The 17,495-nt window shown below is 56.4% G+C and overlaps 7 protein-coding genes across 7 annotated transcripts; 2 read left to right on the forward strand and 5 right to left on the reverse strand.

Annotated features, from left to right (window-relative positions):
• Positions 1-434: 434 nt before the first annotated feature.
• Positions 435-2,316, reverse strand: J3D65DRAFT_606172 (uncharacterized protein; the record flags this gene model as incomplete). The annotated part of the gene is made up of 2 exons (XM_066798425.1): positions 435-1,425; positions 1,481-2,316. The coding sequence occupies 2 exons, from the start codon at positions 2,314-2,316 to the stop codon at positions 435-437; spliced, it is 1,827 nt and encodes a 608-aa protein (XP_066651893.1).
• A 649-nt stretch (positions 2,317-2,965) lies between these two features.
• On the reverse strand, positions 2,966-6,213 carry J3D65DRAFT_97535 (kinesin motor domain-containing protein). Its single transcript, XM_066804300.1, has 2 exons — positions 5,142-6,213; positions 2,966-5,092 (listed from the first exon to the last, which is right to left on the reverse strand). Exons 1-2 carry the CDS (start codon positions 5,917-5,919, stop codon positions 3,096-3,098), a joined length of 2,775 nt encoding a protein of 924 aa, XP_066651894.1. The 5' UTR covers positions 5,920-6,213; the 3' UTR covers positions 2,966-3,095.
• Positions 6,214-6,584: 371 nt separating this feature from the next.
• On the reverse strand, positions 6,585-9,563 carry J3D65DRAFT_636156 (WD40-repeat-containing domain protein). The gene is made up of 3 exons (XM_066801377.1): positions 9,374-9,563; positions 9,289-9,316; positions 6,585-9,232 (listed from the first exon to the last, which is right to left on the reverse strand). The coding sequence occupies exons 1-3, from the start codon at positions 9,548-9,550 to the stop codon at positions 6,786-6,788; spliced, it is 2,652 nt and encodes an 883-aa protein (XP_066651895.1). The 5' UTR covers positions 9,551-9,563; the 3' UTR covers positions 6,585-6,785.
• Positions 9,537-12,336, forward strand: J3D65DRAFT_661459 (uncharacterized protein). The gene is made up of 4 exons (XM_066802603.1): positions 9,537-9,946; positions 10,044-10,418; positions 10,476-10,708; positions 10,772-12,336. Exons 1-4 carry the CDS (start codon positions 9,911-9,913, stop codon positions 11,928-11,930), a joined length of 1,803 nt encoding a protein of 600 aa, XP_066651896.1. The 5' UTR covers positions 9,537-9,910; the 3' UTR covers positions 11,931-12,336.
• A 418-nt stretch (positions 12,337-12,754) lies between these two features.
• Positions 12,755-13,959, reverse strand: J3D65DRAFT_97598 (nucleophile aminohydrolase). Its single transcript, XM_066804301.1, has 4 exons — positions 13,767-13,959; positions 13,557-13,714; positions 13,245-13,494; positions 12,755-13,181 (listed from the first exon to the last, which is right to left on the reverse strand). Coding segments are annotated over exons 1-4 (612 nt in total). The 5' UTR covers positions 13,769-13,959; the 3' UTR covers positions 12,755-12,979.
• A 97-nt stretch (positions 13,960-14,056) lies between these two features.
• Positions 14,057-15,826, forward strand: J3D65DRAFT_636164 (WD40-repeat-containing domain protein). Its single transcript, XM_066801378.1, has one exon. It carries the CDS (start codon positions 14,125-14,127, stop codon positions 15,772-15,774), a length of 1,650 nt encoding a protein of 549 aa, XP_066651898.1. The 5' UTR covers positions 14,057-14,124; the 3' UTR covers positions 15,775-15,826.
• Positions 15,807-17,437, reverse strand: J3D65DRAFT_97627 (geranylgeranyl transferase-like protein type i beta subunit). Its single transcript, XM_066804302.1, has 4 exons — positions 16,662-17,437; positions 16,559-16,604; positions 16,191-16,501; positions 15,807-16,135 (listed from the first exon to the last, which is right to left on the reverse strand). The coding sequence occupies exons 1-4, from the start codon at positions 17,268-17,270 to the stop codon at positions 15,839-15,841; spliced, it is 1,263 nt and encodes a 420-aa protein (XP_066651899.1). The 5' UTR covers positions 17,271-17,437; the 3' UTR covers positions 15,807-15,838.
• Positions 17,438-17,495: the final 58 nt, after the last annotated feature.

Genomic DNA, 17,495 nt, shown 5'->3' on the forward strand with positions numbered 1-17,495 from the left:
TATCTAGTAGTTCTAAAGTTTATCTATCTACTAGGTAATTTTCTATAGGGATATATTATTTAAGCCTTTCCTTCTCTTTTAAATATCTTACTAATAAGTTACTAGATTAGGATAGTACTATTTAAACTACCTAATTCTACTCTATAAGCTTATATATTAAGCTTATCTAAAAATTACCTAGAAGGTACTAAAACTGAATAAACCTTATAGGATAAGGTTATTATAGTATAGTAGCGCGCGTATAATAGCTTTCTAAGAAGTATATAAGAATAAAAATTTACATATAGTATAGAGATACTTAGTTAGAATATAAGAGTGTAGTAAGTTATGTTATAAATATATCTTAGAATAGGATACTATAAGTGTGCTATATACAACTAGATTTTCTACTAACAAAACATCTACATTGCGCCCGCTCTATACAGCGAGGTAGATTACCAGTCCAAGGCTCTCCAGCCGAGCCCCGCGTCGAGATTAACCCACGCGCCCTGAACGATTGCCTGTTCCCAGCCCACCATGACGGCCAACAAGCGGCAAGCCATGGAACTCAAGGTGCAGAGCACGGCGTCGGAGTGGGCCAGGACGGAAATATCGAGAAGGTAGGCTCTGCCGACGAGCTCTCGCATGCGCATGCCCTGCTGAGCAGCCTGCGAGTCCGTTTTGCCCTTTTCCGCCGCTCCAGGCTTCGAGGGTAGGCCCAAGCTCCAGAAGACGTCGCGGAAAAAGCCGCCCTCCCAGCCTGAAATCTCGTCGATGTACCTGTTCGTCTTTTTGGCACCTGAAGCCTCGAGCGTCTTTTTGCTGGCCAGGACAATGCGGTCCTGGGCGCGTTCGGTGGTGGCCATCTCGGGGGAGCTGTAAATGTCTGGGTCATCGGATGCCAACACTGCCTGGGAGGACACGGCGCTGAAGAATTCGGCATCAGATGGCGTTCGGGGGGAATTAACGTTTCCGTCGGTCTCGTTTGCGGTTAGCTGATGCCCAGTGCGTTCAGCGAGCAATTCTCTTGCGGCCAGCATGAAACGGTCCAGGGGAATATAGTCCTTGGAATACTGAAACTCGAATGGATGGCGGTCGCCGCGCCGGACGTGCATTCCGACCGTTAATCCACCATTTTGGTGAACAGAATCTTGTAGAGAGCGGGTTCGCTCAGTGACGTAATCTGCATCGTCAGGGCGAAGGCGGAAAAGAGCCTCATAGCCTTGTCGAGCCAAGGCGAAAATGCGCAGCTGGCGCATGACACCGGTCTTTTTAAGGTCGCCGTATTCTTCGGCGAAGGCGTCGCCAAAGGTCCAGGGTATCGTTGCCGCAGAAACAATAAGGTGATTGGCGTTGTGAGGGCAGGGTAGGGCCTGGCTCGTCATCGGGGGTAGGCAGTCTGGGGCTGGTGGTGGCGCAAAGTAGTCCGTGTAGTTTCCGTAAGGCCTTCAGAAGTCAGTACCATGAGCAAATCGCGAACGAGCGCACATTCTCGACCTACCACCGAGTGTCATCGACGAAGAAGGCCCTTCCCTCCTTCTTAGCCAGACCGTAAGCAAGCCACAGCGCCATCAGCGAGCTTCCCATTCCGGCGTCGGACGTCTCCATGACGAAGGTGAGGCTTTTTTCGCACACGGTCATTTTTTGGCCCTTGTAGACATTGTTCGATTGCATCGCGGTGTCATCGAAGCCCACGGCAGATATCATGCCGACATTGGCATTGGCAGGTGGTAGCAGCCCCTCATCCAATGCCTGGTTCACGTCGACAAAATGCGGGTCTGCGTAATAGTACGCCCTCGACCGGCGCTTGCCCAGCACACGACCGTTTTCTCCAATGTTTTGAGAAATTTCGGAGGCTTGTTCGCAAAGCTCCTGGTACTGCGCGGGAGCCAAGGGGAATGCGTAGCTGGGAGGTATCGAGATGGTCCACCTGGCTCTGCCCCTATGGTCTAACACAGCGACTACCGATGGCTCATCCGGCAGCGAAAGACCACCAACCATTTCATACTGGTCCTTGTTGTCTTGAGCATACGGAGCGGACAGCCTGTGGAAATTGGTGTACCATTGGCGGGCGGCTAGCCAGCCCAAGACTGTGACGCCACAGAAGACGACCAGAATCTTTTTAAGCAACCGCGGATAAGGGGTCGACGAGCGCCTCTCATGGCGCAGTATCGAAGGAGGTAAGCCAGGTGACGCGGGCAGCGAGCGGTCGGAGAGAAAATGGTCTTTGGCGGCGGCGGCAGAGCGAGGTGTGCGCGGAGTGAGCAGAGTCGGCGGAGGGAGAGCCGAAGTCGAGGGCGAGCTTATAGAGAGGTGGTTGTTGCGTCTGGCGTGCATGGTGGACAGCGAGTCGGCATGACTCCAGCGCGCAAGGTGAGAGGTCGAGGAGTCGCGGCGGGCGGAGAGAGGGCAACATGAAAGTTGCGCTAGGGGCGCATTGGGAAATGGAGGACGAGGACGAGGACCAGGACGGGCTGGGGGTCAGCGGGAAGGAGCTGGAGGGACGGAGAGGGTTTAGAGGCGGAGTCGTAGAGGCATGATGCGAGGTTGCGTTGTCTGTGTGTGAGAGAGAGAGGAGAGGACGATGGGAGGGAGGAATGCAATGCAACGTGACGGAGGACAAGGCAAGGAAGAAAAACAGTGGAGGCCAGCGGAGCACAGGCAGGACAGGCAGGACAGAAAACAGCACACCTGCAGCGAACAGAACCACGACCCCAAGGCGCTAAAAACAAGTCGACGACCTACGCAAGCGACGGACGGACGAGGACAGGACCTGCACCTCGACTCCGCCCGATGCGGCAAGACGCTGGGGCCAGTCGCTTCGGCGCAATGTGAAACAAGTCAAGCCCATCTGTGACGCTGCCCTGCCTCAGCTGAAAGAGATCCAACTCGCCGTGCCAATCCATCCATTATTATTCGTATCTTCCTGTCTCTTCCTGGTCGCGTCGCGTCTGTCTTGTCTTGGTTGTAAGGCAGTTAAGTTGGTTGGCTTGAGAACCGGGTATCAGTAGCACGCAAGACTCCAGCAATCCATCATCCCGACCATCTCATCTACATGGAGATACACACTCCCGTCCCCATCCTGCAAACACACGATGCGTCAAACACAACACACTTCACTTCGCGTCAACCGGCGACACCTTCTTCTCCACCCGCTCGGTTATCATGCCGTTGAGCGTCCGAGTCGCGTCCTCGACGTTGCGCATTCGCTTCTCCGACCCTGGCGACAGAGTGTAAGCCGGGCTCATCGCTGCGGCTGACGGTCGTGTGTACACCGAGCTGCTCGTGCTTCCCGCGCTCCGCCGCGCCTGTGCTCGGGTCCGCTCGACAGTCGTATCAACCTTGAGGTCTGCTATGTCTCGCTTCCGTGCTGCCGACCGCAGTGCGTTGAGCATCCTGTCCTTGTCGTCTAGCCGTGCCCGCAGCTCGGCAATTTCTTCGTCCTTCTCCTTCAGCACCGCCTCGACCCCGCCTTCCCCGTCGTCGCTCCCGCCGTTTGCAATCAGTATCGATGCTCGCGGCTGGCTAGACCGACGCGCCTGCAGCAGTCGCTTCTCCAACGTGATGATGTATCGGTTCTTGTCGGCCAGATCTGCGTGCAATGCTCGGATCTGAGCCGACGCGCTGGCCGTACCGTCGCCATTGTCGCCTAGCGAGTCGTTGTCCTCTGATCCATGCTCCCCAACAAGGCCATTGCTGTGGCTGGACAGGGCAAGAGATAGCGCCGACCCCCCCGAAGACGTGCGGTTGAGGTGAGGAGGAACCTCGAGCGTCAATTCGCTTGCCCGCGAAGACCGCACCGACACGGCATACCCTTCGTTGGTGCTGACAATGGAATTCCGATATTGAGATCCCATGCCCGAAAACGATCTGCTCGGATTGTTTACGCCGAATGATTTGGAACTCAAGATCAACCGGTTGAGATGTTCGATTCGCTCTTTGAGGGCGGTTCGTGCCAACTGGAGTTCGAGCATCTGCTCTTCGTGACGGGCCTTCTCTTCCGCCTCGCGCGCTTTCTCTTCTTCCGCGTCCTTGGCAGACGCCTCTTCCTTCGTCTTGGCTTCCAACTGCTTCCGCAGCTCCTGGATCTCGTTGCGGTACCGGTCTAGCAATGCACGGCTGCCCGCATCGCCGCCTGCGTTTGCCTCTTCGGCTTTCTTGGCGTGGCTAACGATGCTGTTCTTGGCTCTAGAGGCGAACTTGAGCGTGTTGAGCGTCTCGTTGATGTGCGTCGAGACGTTTGCTGCGCTCCCCGTGGACCCTATCGAAATGGTACAGAGGATGCTGACGAGAGAGTTTCCAGAAAGCGCCGGTTGCAACAGTCGAGTCAGTTTGCTGTCACGGTACGGCAGATGTTTGTCTCTTTCGGCACCTTCTTTGCCCCTGCTCTCAGACAAACGAGCAATAACGGTACCTAGCGTCAGCAAGCTTTTGTTGATGTGGGCGCCCTCGGTCCTCCTCTCCTTGCTGTCCGCTGCCCTCTCCGAGCCTGCCAGGTCAATCAAGCTCAAAGTCGACACCCGGACGCCCCCGGGAACTATCGTCGCAGCGCGTTTGTTCTCCTGTAGCGAGGATCCTCCGGGCACACGCTCTCGGCTCTCGACTACAATCTGGACAACAGCGTGGCTGCGAGAACTCCGGGCGTTGAATTGGGTACCAGCAACCCGTCTAGAGTTGTCGCCTCTGGCAATGACCCTGAGGAGCTGGTTGGGACTTTGGACAATCTCCTCTTTCAAAGGCGTGGCGTAGACGCCCCTTTTGCTGTCCTCCCTCAGCTTGATTTCCTCCTGTGGTACAGCTTGCATGCCTGGGCCAGTCGGAGGCGGTGGCGACAACAAGTCATTAATCTTTTCATTGTAAATCTCCAGGTAGCTCACGCGAAGCAAGAACTCGCGCTGTGGGGTCTCTCGGATGAAGGAAAAGATGTCGGTGATGGCCAGAGGAATCACACCGGGTGAGGAGGCCGTGCCTTGCATGGAGAAGGTCTTTCCCGTTCCCGTCATACCATAGGCGAATACGGTACCGTGATAGCCCTCCATAACTCTGCGAACCAAGCGCTTGGCCGCAGAGTCGTACACCTTGGCATTGTTGTCGTTGGCCGTGAAAACATTGTCTTGAGCTAGTTAGCGTGCTTGTCCCGACAGTTCAGAAGCGACTCATACCAGAGACGAACTGGCCCCCTTCTTTGCCGCTATAGGTAATGGCGCCTCGCCGGCCATCCAACTCCCAATCTCCGTGATTGACGTCGTCAGCAGTCCCAGCCTGCGGTCGCACTCTGACACTGACGACGACGTTTCCCTTGGTCTCGCTGGAACTCTTATCGGCCGAGTCTTGGCCTGCGTCGTGGGCGCCGCTTCCATCCGTGGTGGGAGTGTCGACGGACTGCGCTTGGGAGCCCTGGGCAGAGGGTGTCCTGGTCTCGGGAGTGGACATGGCGTGAGGAGACCTGAGCAGCGACTGACGCGACTTTGCGCTCGCAGAACGGGTCCGCATGTTCGTGTCGCTGTTGGGGACGCTCAGGGAGGTGGAGGAGCTGCGCCTGTTGGTTGGCAGGCCATCGGGCAGTGAGGCGACCGAAGCGGCGGCGGCCGACAAGGGACTGGGGCCGTTGGTGTTGGTGCGACTTGGACCCTTGGGCGGCTGAGGGAAAGCACCAACGCTGATTGTCTTGCGCAGGGTCTTGGGCTGCTGGGGCGGCGCGGGCATGTGGTGCTTCTTGGGCGGCCCTGTTCCTGCTCCTGGACGGACGCAGGTCGTGGACGGCTGCTTGAGGGAGAGGGAGGGTTCGGTGTTGGCGATGGGTCTGGGTCTGGGTGGTCTGGAGGGCAGGGCCGACGAATCCGGTCGTGCGGCCTGTATCTGTGGGGTCGTGGGAAGCGAGGGCAACGCCCCGGGCGGAGGTGGATTGATCGAACGCCCGGTCAAGGTGGTTGTGGCCATGACGGACTGGCGTCCAGCGAGGAACTGGCTGTTCTTGTTCAAGATGGCATGCGTGGGTGCCACGCGCCGGCGGCGACAACAGCGGAGGACTCCCGTCGGTCTGGTCTGGTCTGGTCGGTCGGTCGGTCGGTCGGTCGGTCGGTACTGTACCTTGGAGTCGTCGCGAGAGGTGGAGCGGACGGACTGCAGAAAGCACGAGCACAATGGAAGCACAAGCCCAAGCCCAAGCACACACAATAAACAATAGGGAGCAGCAAAAGATGGTAGGGTGCTGTGCAATCGAAGATAACAGAGAGCGCGCGCGCACGGCTTCGAGACAAAAGGAGAGAGAAATAACAGTCTGCCTTTAGTTTGCCTTCAATTGCGCCGAGGCCCTTTTTGATTTGACTGAATGACAGCCTGTCCACCCTCCACCCCCCCAAGACCACACCCCCCCCTCCTCTCTCAGCCATGGTTCGCCCCGGCCGCACCAGTCAACAAGCCCAAGACGCAGGAATGCTCTGCTTCGCCTTGGGCCCGTCGTCCTCTGCCTTATCTTTCGACAGCAGCCTTCCGCATCCTTTGACTACGGCGCGGGTAGCTGCAGCACATGCAAGGAACGCTTCAGGGTCCCATCCATGCTGGGGGATGGGATGCCAAACTGCAGGCGAATCACCGCCTGATGTGTCCGCTGGCGTCAACCGTAAATATATATTTAACCAAGAGTAGCTTGGCTCATTTTTTAAACTGTGGCCACCCATTCCACCGTTGTCCCGCTCCACGTGCTAATCTTTAATGCGAACCTCCCCTCCTTTTTCAACCTCGTCTCGCAATCGTCTCTGCCAGTCCAATCGCCTTTGCCCGTCCTTGCCCTCTCGGTTTCGACCTCAAACGCTCACCACCTCGTCCATTTCCCTCAGAGTGTAGTCCAGCAGGTAGCTCTCGTCCAATAGCTCGTCCACCCGTTTGAAGTGCCTCTCCGTGTACGCCCGCAGCGCCTCCATGACCCCCTTTACGCTGCCCTTTGCGTGGGCACCACCCGCCAGCTGAAGCCCCGACAGTCTTGACGCTGGGTACAGCCGCATCAATGCCCAGAGCAGTTTCTGAGCGACCTGCGCAGTCTTGGCATTGGTGTTCCAGTCGCGGATCCTCAGCAGCAACGTGAAAATCTGCTCGTCAGCCAGGCTTCCAAGCACCTCATCCACCGCCAGTAGCCCCGTCAGACTCTGCTCTTCCTGCTCTTCGGCTTCCACGACATTCTTGAAGAGCTTGAACAATCTTGCTGGCTGATTGAGCTGCAGAGCCAGTCCGATGGCCTCGCGGTAGTTGCCGACATGCTCGAGATTCTGCAGTCTTTGCTCTTGTTCCACACGCTCAGATTCCTGATGCGCAGCTGCTTCCATCGTCGCGCTTGTCGTGTCTTCCCAGAACGTGACGACGCCGTCACCACCTCCCGAAACCAGGCCCTTCGTAACCGGGTTGACCGTCAATGCCCATACGCGATCGGTGTGATTGTCAAGCGTCGTCGCCAGCTCTCCGCTGCTTATGTCCCAGACCTTGACAAGGCCATCACCTGCTGCTGACGCGACTTCCGGGCCGCGCTTATCCCGAGCATCATCCTCCGTCGAGTATGGCAGCCAAGCCAGCTTGAGTATGCTGTTGGTGTGGCCCTCCAATGTCAGCAAGCAGCTGTAATCTGTCAAGCTCCAGATCTTGACCGTCTTGTCGCCCGAGCCTGTCGCGATAAGCCCACGGCTCCCGCTTCCGTTTATTGACGGCGTCTCCTTGGGTGCAAACTTGACCGTCCAAACACCTCGGCGATGGCCCCGCAGAACGCCGACGGTCTCGCCCTCATCCGCTGCCCAGATCTTCACCGTCTTGTCTTGCGAAGCCGATGCAAACAGAGTCGCGTTGTGGTTGACATCAATGGCATTGATGTCCTTGTCGTGTGCTTTGCGGGTCCATGCGGCCCGTGATGCCTTTTGCGTGTCTTGCTTGATGTTGGAGTTGTTCCATCGCTTTATCGTCTTGTCCTGCGAGCCAGTGATCACAAAAGCGGGAGGGTGCTCCAAGGGATTCGAGTGGGCCGCCGAACCAACCTGAGGCTTGTTCTTGGGCAACCCAATAGCACCTAGAGATTCGGCGTGGCCAGTGTAGGTTGCAAAGCAGGTGTAGGAGTTGTTTTCGGGGTCCAATCGCCACAACCTAGCCGTGTTGTCCTTGGCTCCCGTTGCGAGCCAGTGCCCAGACCAGTCCGTGTCCATGCATATGATGATGTCTTCGTGCCCTTTGAGAAGCGCCTTGTCTGCTCCAAAGTAGTTCCCACCTATCTGCTCATCGGCGTCATTTTCCTGCGTAGAGGCAAGGGAGACTATCCGAATGTCCTCAAGGTTGGTCGCAAGAGCAAGGTATGAATAGTCCGATCCAACGTGGGCCAGATCGATGACCTCGTCGTGGGTTCCGGAGATGCGGCGCAGAACCGGCAATGGCTCAATCGTGCTCTCCTCGTCGCGATTTTCCAGTGGACGTACAGAGTGGAGCGCCAGAGTTTGATCAGCGTGTATCGTCAGGACGTAGGGCAGCTGCTTGTGATGGATGATTTGAACGATGGACTCTGTCTCGAAGCCAGGAGGCTGGTCTTTGGTGATTTCCCTTCCGTTGGAAATGGTCCACAGCCGGAGAGTTCCGTTTTCGCCGCCAGTGTAAATGACGGATCCGTCCTTCAAGAATCCAATGTCCTCGACGCTCTCCAGCACGGGCATTGTGCTTCTGATTTTCCATGTCCGCGCATCCCAAATCATGACAGTCTTGTCTCGGCTTCCGGTTGCCAGGGCATTCTCTTCCTCGGAGAAGCATATGCTCCGTACGACAGAGACATGCGAATCCAGGGTCGCCACGCTCTTTCGCTTGTTGAGGTCCCACACTCGGACTTTACCATCTTCTCCGCCAGAAGCTAGCCTGAAGCTTACGGTCGCGCTGTCGTCGACGTCGTTGTTTTGCGACTTCTTGCCCTTTTTCCCGCTTGGCTTCTCGTTGGTGACTTGGGCCTCGAAAAAGTGCAGAGCTGCAATGACTCCACTGTGACCGTGGAAGCTGTGTGTCGTGTATCCGCCCTGTATGTCCCAGACCTTGACGATACCATCTGCACCACCGGTTGCGAGCAGAGTTCCGGTACGGTCGGTTGTACACACCACGACCGGCGATGTATGGGGCTTCAAAGACCTTGTGAGCTCGGCATCCATAATGGCATCCTCGGAAGTCGACGGTTTGAGCGCGTAGATGCGCATCGAAAGAGAACGGGAGCATATCGCGAGATGGGAGCCCGAGGGCGTCACTATACTCGGTCAGCAGGGGAAGCGGAAGCTTGTCAATTGGCCGTGAGACACATACGGGCCATGGAAGTGATCACGTCTCCATCCTGTTCTATATGTCAATGTCAGATAAAGACAAATATTTTTGGCGAATGTGTACACACCCCTTCGATGCGCCCCAATTCAGTGCCTGTGGCTAGGTCGGTCAGAAGGGCGTCTTCGCCCAAACAGGTCGCGAGAATGCGCCCATTTCTGCTCAAAGCGACGGCGCCACCAACGTAGATGGGCGCGATGGTCTTGCTGACCTCGAAAGTCGTTTTGGAGCCGACCTTTTGCGCCATGGCCGAAGCAGTGTTTTGGTTGCAGAGAGATGGCGACTGGAGTTTCTTGAACTTCAAATCCAATTTTCCTTATCGATATCGCAGATCGACGCAGGGTTTCCACGACTAGCGGCGGACCTTCACGCGCGCATCATTCACGCTGCCGTCGCTCAACGCCAACATCCCGTTCGAAGACCACTCCATTCCGAGACGCGCCCACTGACTAAAAATATCCAAGCACTCACTCCATCCACCCGGTTTTGACAAAACGTTACTTACAGGCCATGAAAATCGGCATATCGCTTTGAGGTCAGCAGCGCCATTACCAATCTCGCGCGCGACACATCTTCCGAGTTGCTTTGACGCTCTTTGACTGTCGTCATGGGGAGAGATGCGTTTTTGACCAGACTCGTACTGGTGAGTATTGCGCACGCCATGCACCGTCTGCTTTGCTCACTTTGCTTCCTGAACCGTGGCGCTTCTTCTGTGCTAGCCGATGCTAATTGTGCTCCAGGGTCGCTCAGCGTATGGCCCCCCTGAGCGTTTCCCCGAGGGCAGCATCGTAGTTGGACCAGAGACTAGGGTATCTCAAGTGCCGCACGAAAGAGTCCAGATGTACGACGAACATGGCCATCCAGTAAACCCAGACGCACGTGCCCTGGGTCGCGCTCTCCGGGATGCCCAAAACGATGTCCTCGCTGCAATTGGAGTCGTGGAGCGCAAACGAGTTCACCTTTCGACTGGTGCCTCTCTTCCTGCCCAGAAAGATCCAAGAATCGTCAGAAGAGTCGAGGCAGAGAACCTCAGTGGCACAGTGATTGCAATCATTGGAACGCTCGCTCGCTACACTTGCATGTGGTGGGCAAGCGCACTTCAAGACCGTATTTTAGTACGCTCCCCACTGGTGGCCATACAAAGCTGAATTTGCTAATTGAAACCCTGGTAGACCTTCGACTATGACCCTGATTTGCCGTTTGTCCAGCTCGTCGGCAATCAGTATCACATTCCTGGGTTTTTCACTGCCGGTCTGCCTGCTCAGCTCATGTCCATGATCACAAATGACGGCGATTTATGGGCGTCTCTGGCCATATCGGCTGTAGATGAAACAGTACTGCGCTCCGACCTGTCGAGGAAAGAGCGGCTGCGAATTCAGAGATGGAAGCCCTTGGTCCAGGGGGTGTGAGTCTGCCCTCTTCCCAAAGATGTGGTGAGCCAAGCGGTGGCTGACCAGATCAACGACAGATTATCCATTGCAGTTGAATTGGCATTTTCGCCAATCATTCTCCATGCAGCCTACCAAAGACTTCTACTTGTCCCCGCATCCCAATTTCTACCGACTCGTCAAGCATTCAACCCCTGTACGCCTGTTTTGCGCCAGCAGCTGTCTTTCCTGGTCAACGACTTTTCGGTCACGAATCTCGTGGGACTCGTCGGAGGGCTCGCCACCTCGCCAGCCGTAATGATTGTTGCGTGGCGCCACTCTATCATGCGTATACAGCGTTTGATGTACGAGTCGGTGGAGAAGGGGGTGCTGGTCCCCGACAACCCCGACATGTACACGACGGGCGAGGTTGCTGAGCGGCGGAGGTACCAAGACGTGGAGCTCAACCACTGGAAGGGAACACAAGAGCACAGTTGGGTCAACAGGCTCTTTTCCTTCCTCGATTGGACCTGGACTGTAGATGCGCCTGGTGGATCATCTAGCATCCAGCCTCCAAGCAACGATGCGCCCGACTCCGGTGGAGCTGAACCACAAGCAACCGTTGGCGAGAGTGCACCTCCAAGGGATACCATTGTCGACACCGAAGGTCGCTCAGGAGCCGAATCTCCCGCCAATACGGCCGTGCAACAACAAGGCAACGCCACAGTGAGGATAGCCTCGAGAGACGAAAACACCGGGGTTGTAAGCATCGAAATTGCGCTCCCCGAAGTTGTCGAAGAAGTTGCACACCACGAAATTGACAGTGGAAATCAGTCGGGCAATGAGCACGAGCGAGAGTCGGGAAGAGGTCCACACAACGAAAACAGGAGCAACCAGCGGAGAAGACATCGGGTAACACAGCTCGCGGAGGAGCCAGCCGAGATGCTGGGATCGTGGATCAACTTTACGCTCTCAGACTGGGTGCTCCTCCCAGCCAAAGCCATCGGCCTGCGAATGATGGCGCGCGGTCTGCTGCAAGCGCTGGCGCCCGAAAGCCGGGCGACACCACGCGTTTTTTCATGCTGGCCGTCGCGATCCGACTTTACAGGCGACGGGCTTCACAGACTGGGCGTCTACGCCGGCAGAATCGGGGTGTGCTGCGCCATAGAAGTCGTCTTGGGGCTTGGCTTATGGGGATGCGAATGCCTTGCCGTGACGACGATTGGGCGCAGGTATTTCCAGTGGGGGCGGTCACGCTAGGTAGCGCGAAAAAAAAAAAAAAAAAAAAAAACAATATCACTCAGCACGGAAATGTGTCCCATCAATCGACACCCCCAACCCATCGCCGTCAGTTAAGACGACCCACGGGGAGGGGGCTTCCTATCCAGGAGGCGTTCATCTCCAGAGCCACATCACACAAGGTGACTGGCAACACTCCCGCCGTGGAGAAGTCAGGGCGGTGGTCGTGGCTGGCTCTGTTCTTTTTTGATCGAAGGAGAAAAAAGAGGTTGGACGAAGGACCGCGCCAGCTTTTTATTGTCGCCCGCGCCCGCGTCCGCGGTCCGTGCAGGGAGGAACGATGTTCCGGCGCCAAGCTACTCTGGGCCGGTAGGCGCGTACGCCCATCCGATGCTGTACGTTTCAAATGGCAAATTGACCCGAACGGCTTTCGTTACGAGCCCTTGCTTTTCTTGTGACACCCACTCGCCCAACCTCCTGTGCCACGCGACATCCTCGTTGACATCCACTGCACTGAGAGCATATGTCGTTGCCGCATCTGATGCTCAAGCTACAGCATGCTTGAGTCTTTCTCAGGACGGCTTTTATCGGCTTCACAAATCAGATTCCGAAAGCCAGTGAAAAGGCTTGGAAACCTTGATGAACGAGCTGGACTGTACCTCTAGGGTCTGAGTGTGCAAGCAAGCGATGTTAAGATGGAGGCTCCGTGAAGGTTCAGCCGTCCCGGGGGCTTTGGATCCATCAACAGCTTGAATCTCAACCCTCCGTCGGGGCTGAATATGGGCCACGTCTGTATATCCACCAAGTGTCGTGCACCAAAGGCTCAAGCCTGCTCCAATCCAAGTAGCAACAGACCGGGACTTTTGCACTCATGCCGTGCTGGAAATTGCTTCTACACGTGCACTCTTCCACTAGAACTGTGAAGGCTACACTGCACCAGACCTGACATGGACTCAAGACCCTCATCTGCTTCTAGTGTTCAAATTGCATTGGTAGGCACGTTGGGAACGCCGTTGATGCCCGTCATCTTCATTATCATAGTTTGACCGCACCCCAACCCCTAGACCGCTTTAGGCGGGCTTGACATTCGCCTCGTCGTTGAACTCCACTTCCTGTATGCCTTCTTTCGAAATGACCTTCACCGCAAGGCCCTTGAAGTCGATGGGCAACCTCCTCTTGAGCTCATCAGAGCACATGCGCAGGATCTTCATGCCTTGGTCGAACGAGATGTCGGGGTGGTGGTGCTTGTCGAGGATCGAGAGACAGTAGTACCTGTTGATTCAGTGTCAATTCATGTCCAAACGCAGCGTTCGTTGGACTGGGGTCAGGACGTACTGTGCGTAGCCATGTGCCGCGTACGGAAGCGGAGCTAGCGACGCCAGGTAATCACACCAGTAGAGCGTGGGCTTGTCTGTGATGGGATCCAAGCCTCCAAGCAGCAAGTTGACCGTGTATGGCCTCCGCGACCTCAAGGCATTGGCGAGTTCGGTTCGCACGAAGCTGGCAACCGCCGACGGGCTGAGGTCGCTTTCGTTGCGCATGGTGTAGAGTTGGATGTTGGCTTGGATGTATTCGGCGAACTGGACTACGGCACAGATAGTCCTGTCAGCATCAAAATCCTCTGCAAAGGGCCATCGTAAGTCATACCCGTGTCTCCTGCCTCGCCAGAGAATGCCATCAAGGTGTGCTTGTTCAGGGTTCGGGTCTTGTCGTCGGTGGCCTTGAGGATGCTCGCGCCGCGCATGGCAGCCTTCGAGGAGGCGATGATGGTGAAGTCCTTGCCCGTGATTCCGAGTAAAACCTCCCTTCCCATAGGTCAGCAACGCACCGAGATGAAGAGGAGCAGTGGACTCTTACATGATTGCTGGACGGTTGGTCTAGAGTGTCCAGGTCAAGGTCGGAGATGGGAGAGGTCAGATATTTAGGCTTGACAGCGAACTAGAGAGGCCAGGCAGGGATGACGCGTGGAAAAGGCAGAACAGAGGTGATGTGGACGGCGGGTTGATGGCGGGCAAGCTGTGATGTTGACGGAAGCTGGAGCTGCCTGCCGTTCGCTGGGCTGGAGCTTCGTCGGCGTCACGGAGCTTGGACTCGCCGACGGAGAAGTTCTTGGCGCGAATTCTCGAAATTATTTCGCAACCATCCACCAACGACCGCTGCTCGAGAAGCTTGACCACGCCAGCCTTCGCAGAGCCGCAACCGACAATCTCTCGCCATGTCCTCCTTCTTCACTGCTCCAGCATCCCAGAAGAAGAGGAAGAGGACTGGCACCGCCGCCACAGCACCCGAAAAACGAAGCAGGAAGCGCAGAGAAGATTCAATCTCGAGCGGCGAGTCTGACGACGACGACAATCGCGCTCAGGCTGAAGAATACGAGAGCGATGGATCCTCAGAGGAAGAAGAGAATGAGACAGCGGCCGAGCGCCGTCTGCGTCTGGCCGAGCGGTATCTCGAAAACATCAAGGAGGAGGTGGACGAGGCCGGCTTCGACGCCGCAGAGATTGACCGCGACCTCATAGCAGAGAGGCTCAAGGAAGATGTCGCCGAAGGCAAGGGAAAGGTCTATCGCCGCATCGCAACGACTCTCGATTTCAATTCTGCGACAAAAAATCTGTTTCGATCCGACAACTTAGCCACTACAGCCGTTGCGACTTGCGCCCCTTATGCCTACACTACTACGAAGGACATGTGCCTCATAAAATGGCAAATACAAAGTCCATCTGACCCCAAAGCCGATCGACCCTCGAACATTACGCCTCGTCGGCGTCCGACGCAGCTCGCCTACACCAGAGGAAACAAGAGCCACGGAAACGATCCCAAATACCTACATCATACCGCCCCGATCCTGTGCGTCGCCGCCTCTGCCGATGGAAAATTCGTTGTCACTGGTGGAGCAGACAGGAGACTCATCGTCTGGAACGCCAAGGACCTCACGCCCTTGAAGGTCTTCACACACCACCGCGATGCTGTCAATGCGCTGGCATTTCGGAGGAATACGAATCAGCTGTTCAGCGCCAGCAGCGATCGCACAATCAAGGTGTGGAGCCTGGACGAGCTCGCATACGTCGACACGTTGTTTGGGCACCAGGATTCGGTGGTGGATATCGGGGCGCTGGCCCAGGAGCGCTGTGTCAGCGTAGGCTCGCGAGACCGGACAGCAAGATTGTGGAAGGTGGTGGAAGAAAGTCAATTGGTCTTCCGCGGTGGCGGTAGCAGCGAGAAACGACTTGCCAAAGGACCATCGGGGGCTCATGCTGAGGGGAGCATTGACAAGATTGCCATGGTGGACGAGGACACTTTTGTGACGGGAAGTGACAACGGCTCGATATCGCTTTGGTCTGTCCACAAGAAGAAGCCCGTCTTTACACTGCCGTTGGCACACGGATTGGACCCGCCTATGAAGCCAGAAGAGGTCCATGCAGACGCAGATATCAACGAGGCCTGGATTCCGCCACAGACACCAAGGTGGATCACGGCGTTGGCAACGATACCCTACACAGACGTTATTCTGAGTGGAAGCTGGGATGGTTGGGTCAGAGCCTGGAAGGTCAGCGATGACGGAAAAAGACTCGAGGCAATCGGCACGATTGGCGCGACGAAGAGTGCCGGAGAAGCCACGAAGGAAATTGATGGGGATCAAACGGCCGAGGAAAACGTGCGCGGAGTCATCAACGACCTCTCCATTTTCGAGAGAGGTGACAGGGGCAAAGACGGTGTGTGCGTGGTTGTAGCAGTCGGCAAGGAGATGAAGTTTGGCCGTTGGAGAAAATACCCTGGCAAGAACGCTGCTGTTGTTTTCGAGGTAAGCAAAAAGGCTGTAGATGGAGTCAATAGCGACCAAGAGGGCGCAGAGGAGGCGAATTAGGGCACTGAAAGAGGGCCCTGAGGTCACTTTTCTTTCCAATTGCATTCCCAGCGTTCACGGCGAGCTAGCCGCCGCAACTGGTTTCTATATTGACTGGGTTGTTTTTGCTCCCCGTGATTTTTTGCCGCCACGGAAGAGACTCGAGGAATTTGCAGGCGTCTTCGCTGATGCATGCCATGGCGTTGATTGGCTTCACATCTGGATCACGAAGCAAGGCTAAAGATGCTAGACCGAGGTAGGAATGGTAAATGTCAGGAGGGTCCCCAGGCAGCTTACCAAAGCCACCAACCAGGTGCTGGGTTTTCTCCAGGAGGTAACGACGCATGGCGCCTTCAGATGTGAGGTGTAATTTGTCCAGCATCTGCAAACTGTCAGCCCTTTGATTGCGGAGTCGACAAGGCTGAAGCTGATCGTACCGCTAACGAGGCTCCTACCCACCAGGAGTAGCAGGTGTCAGCAATCTTGTTACATCGGCCGTTGAAGCCGGCCCATGACAGGTCAAAGTGGGAGGAGAGGTTTTCAAGCTCCTTGCTGCTAGGATAGCTCTGGAGCTTGACGGAGGAGGGCGCAACCGGTCCATCTTCGCCATCGAACGAGTCGTCTTCGTCGACCCTGGCCGTCTGCCGTGCCACAAGCCAGCGGACAGTCAAGTCGGGATCGGCAAGAGTCTGGGTCGGGAGGTGGCCGAGGAAAGCTAGTGCGCCGATTGCACAGTACGTGAAGCCGGCTGAGACATGTACGTCAGCTTGGACGGTCAACAATGTAGAGGAAAGGCAGAGCGTACCGTGAGCCTCGTGGAAAGGGGCCTCGGATATGCCTCCATCGTATGTCTGCAGAGCCACGGTGAGCTTTCAAGGAGGCCGAAGCTGTGTTCGAGCGGAACCTACTTCGGACTGCCGTATGCAGCGCACAAGCCCTTGGACATCGATGTCGCGCACGCCCTCAACTGCGCCTTCGGCGTCGCCGCGCAGTATCCACCGCACGCCGGCCGCACAGTAGCCGAATCGCGGGTCTTGACCACCTTCTATGTGCCCACCCTCGCCCTTGGTTTCTCCAAAGCTGCCGTCGGCCCTCTGCATCTTGGGAAGCCACTCGAGGCACTGGCGCCGCTTGACACGCTCGAGGTCGTCGCCCAGAATGACCAGGGCCGACAGAGCAAAAAAGGTTGCGGGCACATTTGCGGGATCCCAGCATTCGTTGTCCGCATTCCTGCCAGAGCCAAAGTCGGTGGCAGGCGAGCCGCGGAATCCACCTTCTGGGTGCTGGTTGTGATATAGCCAGTTGATGTAGCCGGCGCGTTCTGCGGGCGTCATGAAGTCGTCGAGGACGCGCAGCAGGTCGAGAGCGGAGATGATGAAAAAGGCCAGGGTCATGCGATTGCAGTCATTGGAGGTGTAGAAGTGTGGGAGGAAGGTCTTGAGACAGCGCTTCCAGTAGGTCAAATGCTTGGGGACGTTGAGGCTGGCATCGGAAGGGGGGTCGGAGTCGGGTGACATGGCGAGGGCGGCGGCGAAGGCGTAGGACGGAGGCGGACAAAGACGGGTCTAGGAAGAAGAGGAGGAGACGGTCGTCCAGCTTTGGAGATAGGTGGGTGTGGCCTGTGGCAGCGGAGTGGTGGCCGTGGCTGCGGGGAGGTGGTGTTCAGCGTATGTACCTAGGTACATATTTATGGAACCGCGTCTGAGCGGAGAGAACGGGCGCTGGCGCCAGCCACAGTGTGC

The sequence above is a fragment of the Phyllosticta citribraziliensis genome, assembly GCF_038025025.1.
Source record: "Phyllosticta citribraziliensis strain CPC 17464 chromosome Unknown J3D65scaffold_11, whole genome shotgun sequence".
NCBI lineage: Eukaryota > Fungi > Ascomycota > Dothideomycetes > Botryosphaeriales > Phyllostictaceae > Phyllosticta > Phyllosticta citribraziliensis.

Bases quoted from the DNA above. Each gene is read 5' to 3' on its own strand.
- J3D65DRAFT_97535 (XM_066804300.1), bottom strand. From the start codon at position 5,919: ATGGCCACAACCACCTTGACCGGGCGTTCGATCAATCCACCTCCGCCC. The intron at 5,093-5,141 runs GTATGAGTCGCT...AACTAGCTCAAG, and splicing joins AGGGGGCCAGTTCGTCTCTG to ACAATGTTTTCACGGCCAAC.
- J3D65DRAFT_636156 (XM_066801377.1), bottom strand. From the start codon at position 9,550: ATGGCGCAAAAGGTCGGCTCCAAAACGACTTTCGAGGTCAGCAAGACC. The intron at 9,317-9,373 runs GTGTGTACACAT...CATATAGAACAG, and splicing joins AATTGGGGCGCATCGAAGGG to GATGGAGACGTGATCACTTC. The intron at 9,233-9,288 runs GTATGTGTCTCA...GACCGAGTATAG, and splicing joins CGTGATCACTTCCATGGCCC to TGACGCCCTCGGGCTCCCAT.
- J3D65DRAFT_661459 (XM_066802603.1), top strand. From the start codon at position 9,911: ATGGGGAGAGATGCGTTTTTGACCAGACTCGTACTG. The intron at 10,419-10,475 runs GTACGCTCCCCA...AAACCCTGGTAG, and splicing joins CACTTCAAGACCGTATTTTA to ACCTTCGACTATGACCCTGA. The intron at 10,709-10,771 runs GTGAGTCTGCCC...GATCAACGACAG, and splicing joins AAGCCCTTGGTCCAGGGGGT to ATTATCCATTGCAGTTGAAT.
- J3D65DRAFT_97598 (XM_066804301.1), bottom strand. The intron at 13,495-13,556 runs GTATGACTTACG...TCTGTGCCGTAG, and splicing joins TGGCGAGGCAGGAGACACGG to TCCAGTTCGCCGAATACATC. The intron at 13,182-13,244 runs GTACGTCCTGAC...CTGAATCAACAG, and splicing joins GCGGCACATGGCTACGCACA to GTACTACTGTCTCTCGATCC.
- J3D65DRAFT_636164 (XM_066801378.1), top strand. From the start codon at position 14,125: ATGTCCTCCTTCTTCACTGCTCCAGCATCCCAGAAGAAGAGGAAGAGG.
- J3D65DRAFT_97627 (XM_066804302.1), bottom strand. From the start codon at position 17,270: ATGTCACCCGACTCCGACCCCCCTTCCGATGCCAGCCTCAACGTCCCC. The intron at 16,605-16,661 runs GTAGGTTCCGCT...GTGGCTCTGCAG, and splicing joins GCTGCATACGGCAGTCCGAA to ACATACGATGGAGGCATATC. The intron at 16,502-16,558 runs GTACGCTCTGCC...TACATGTCTCAG, and splicing joins CCCTTTCCACGAGGCTCACG to CCGGCTTCACGTACTGTGCA.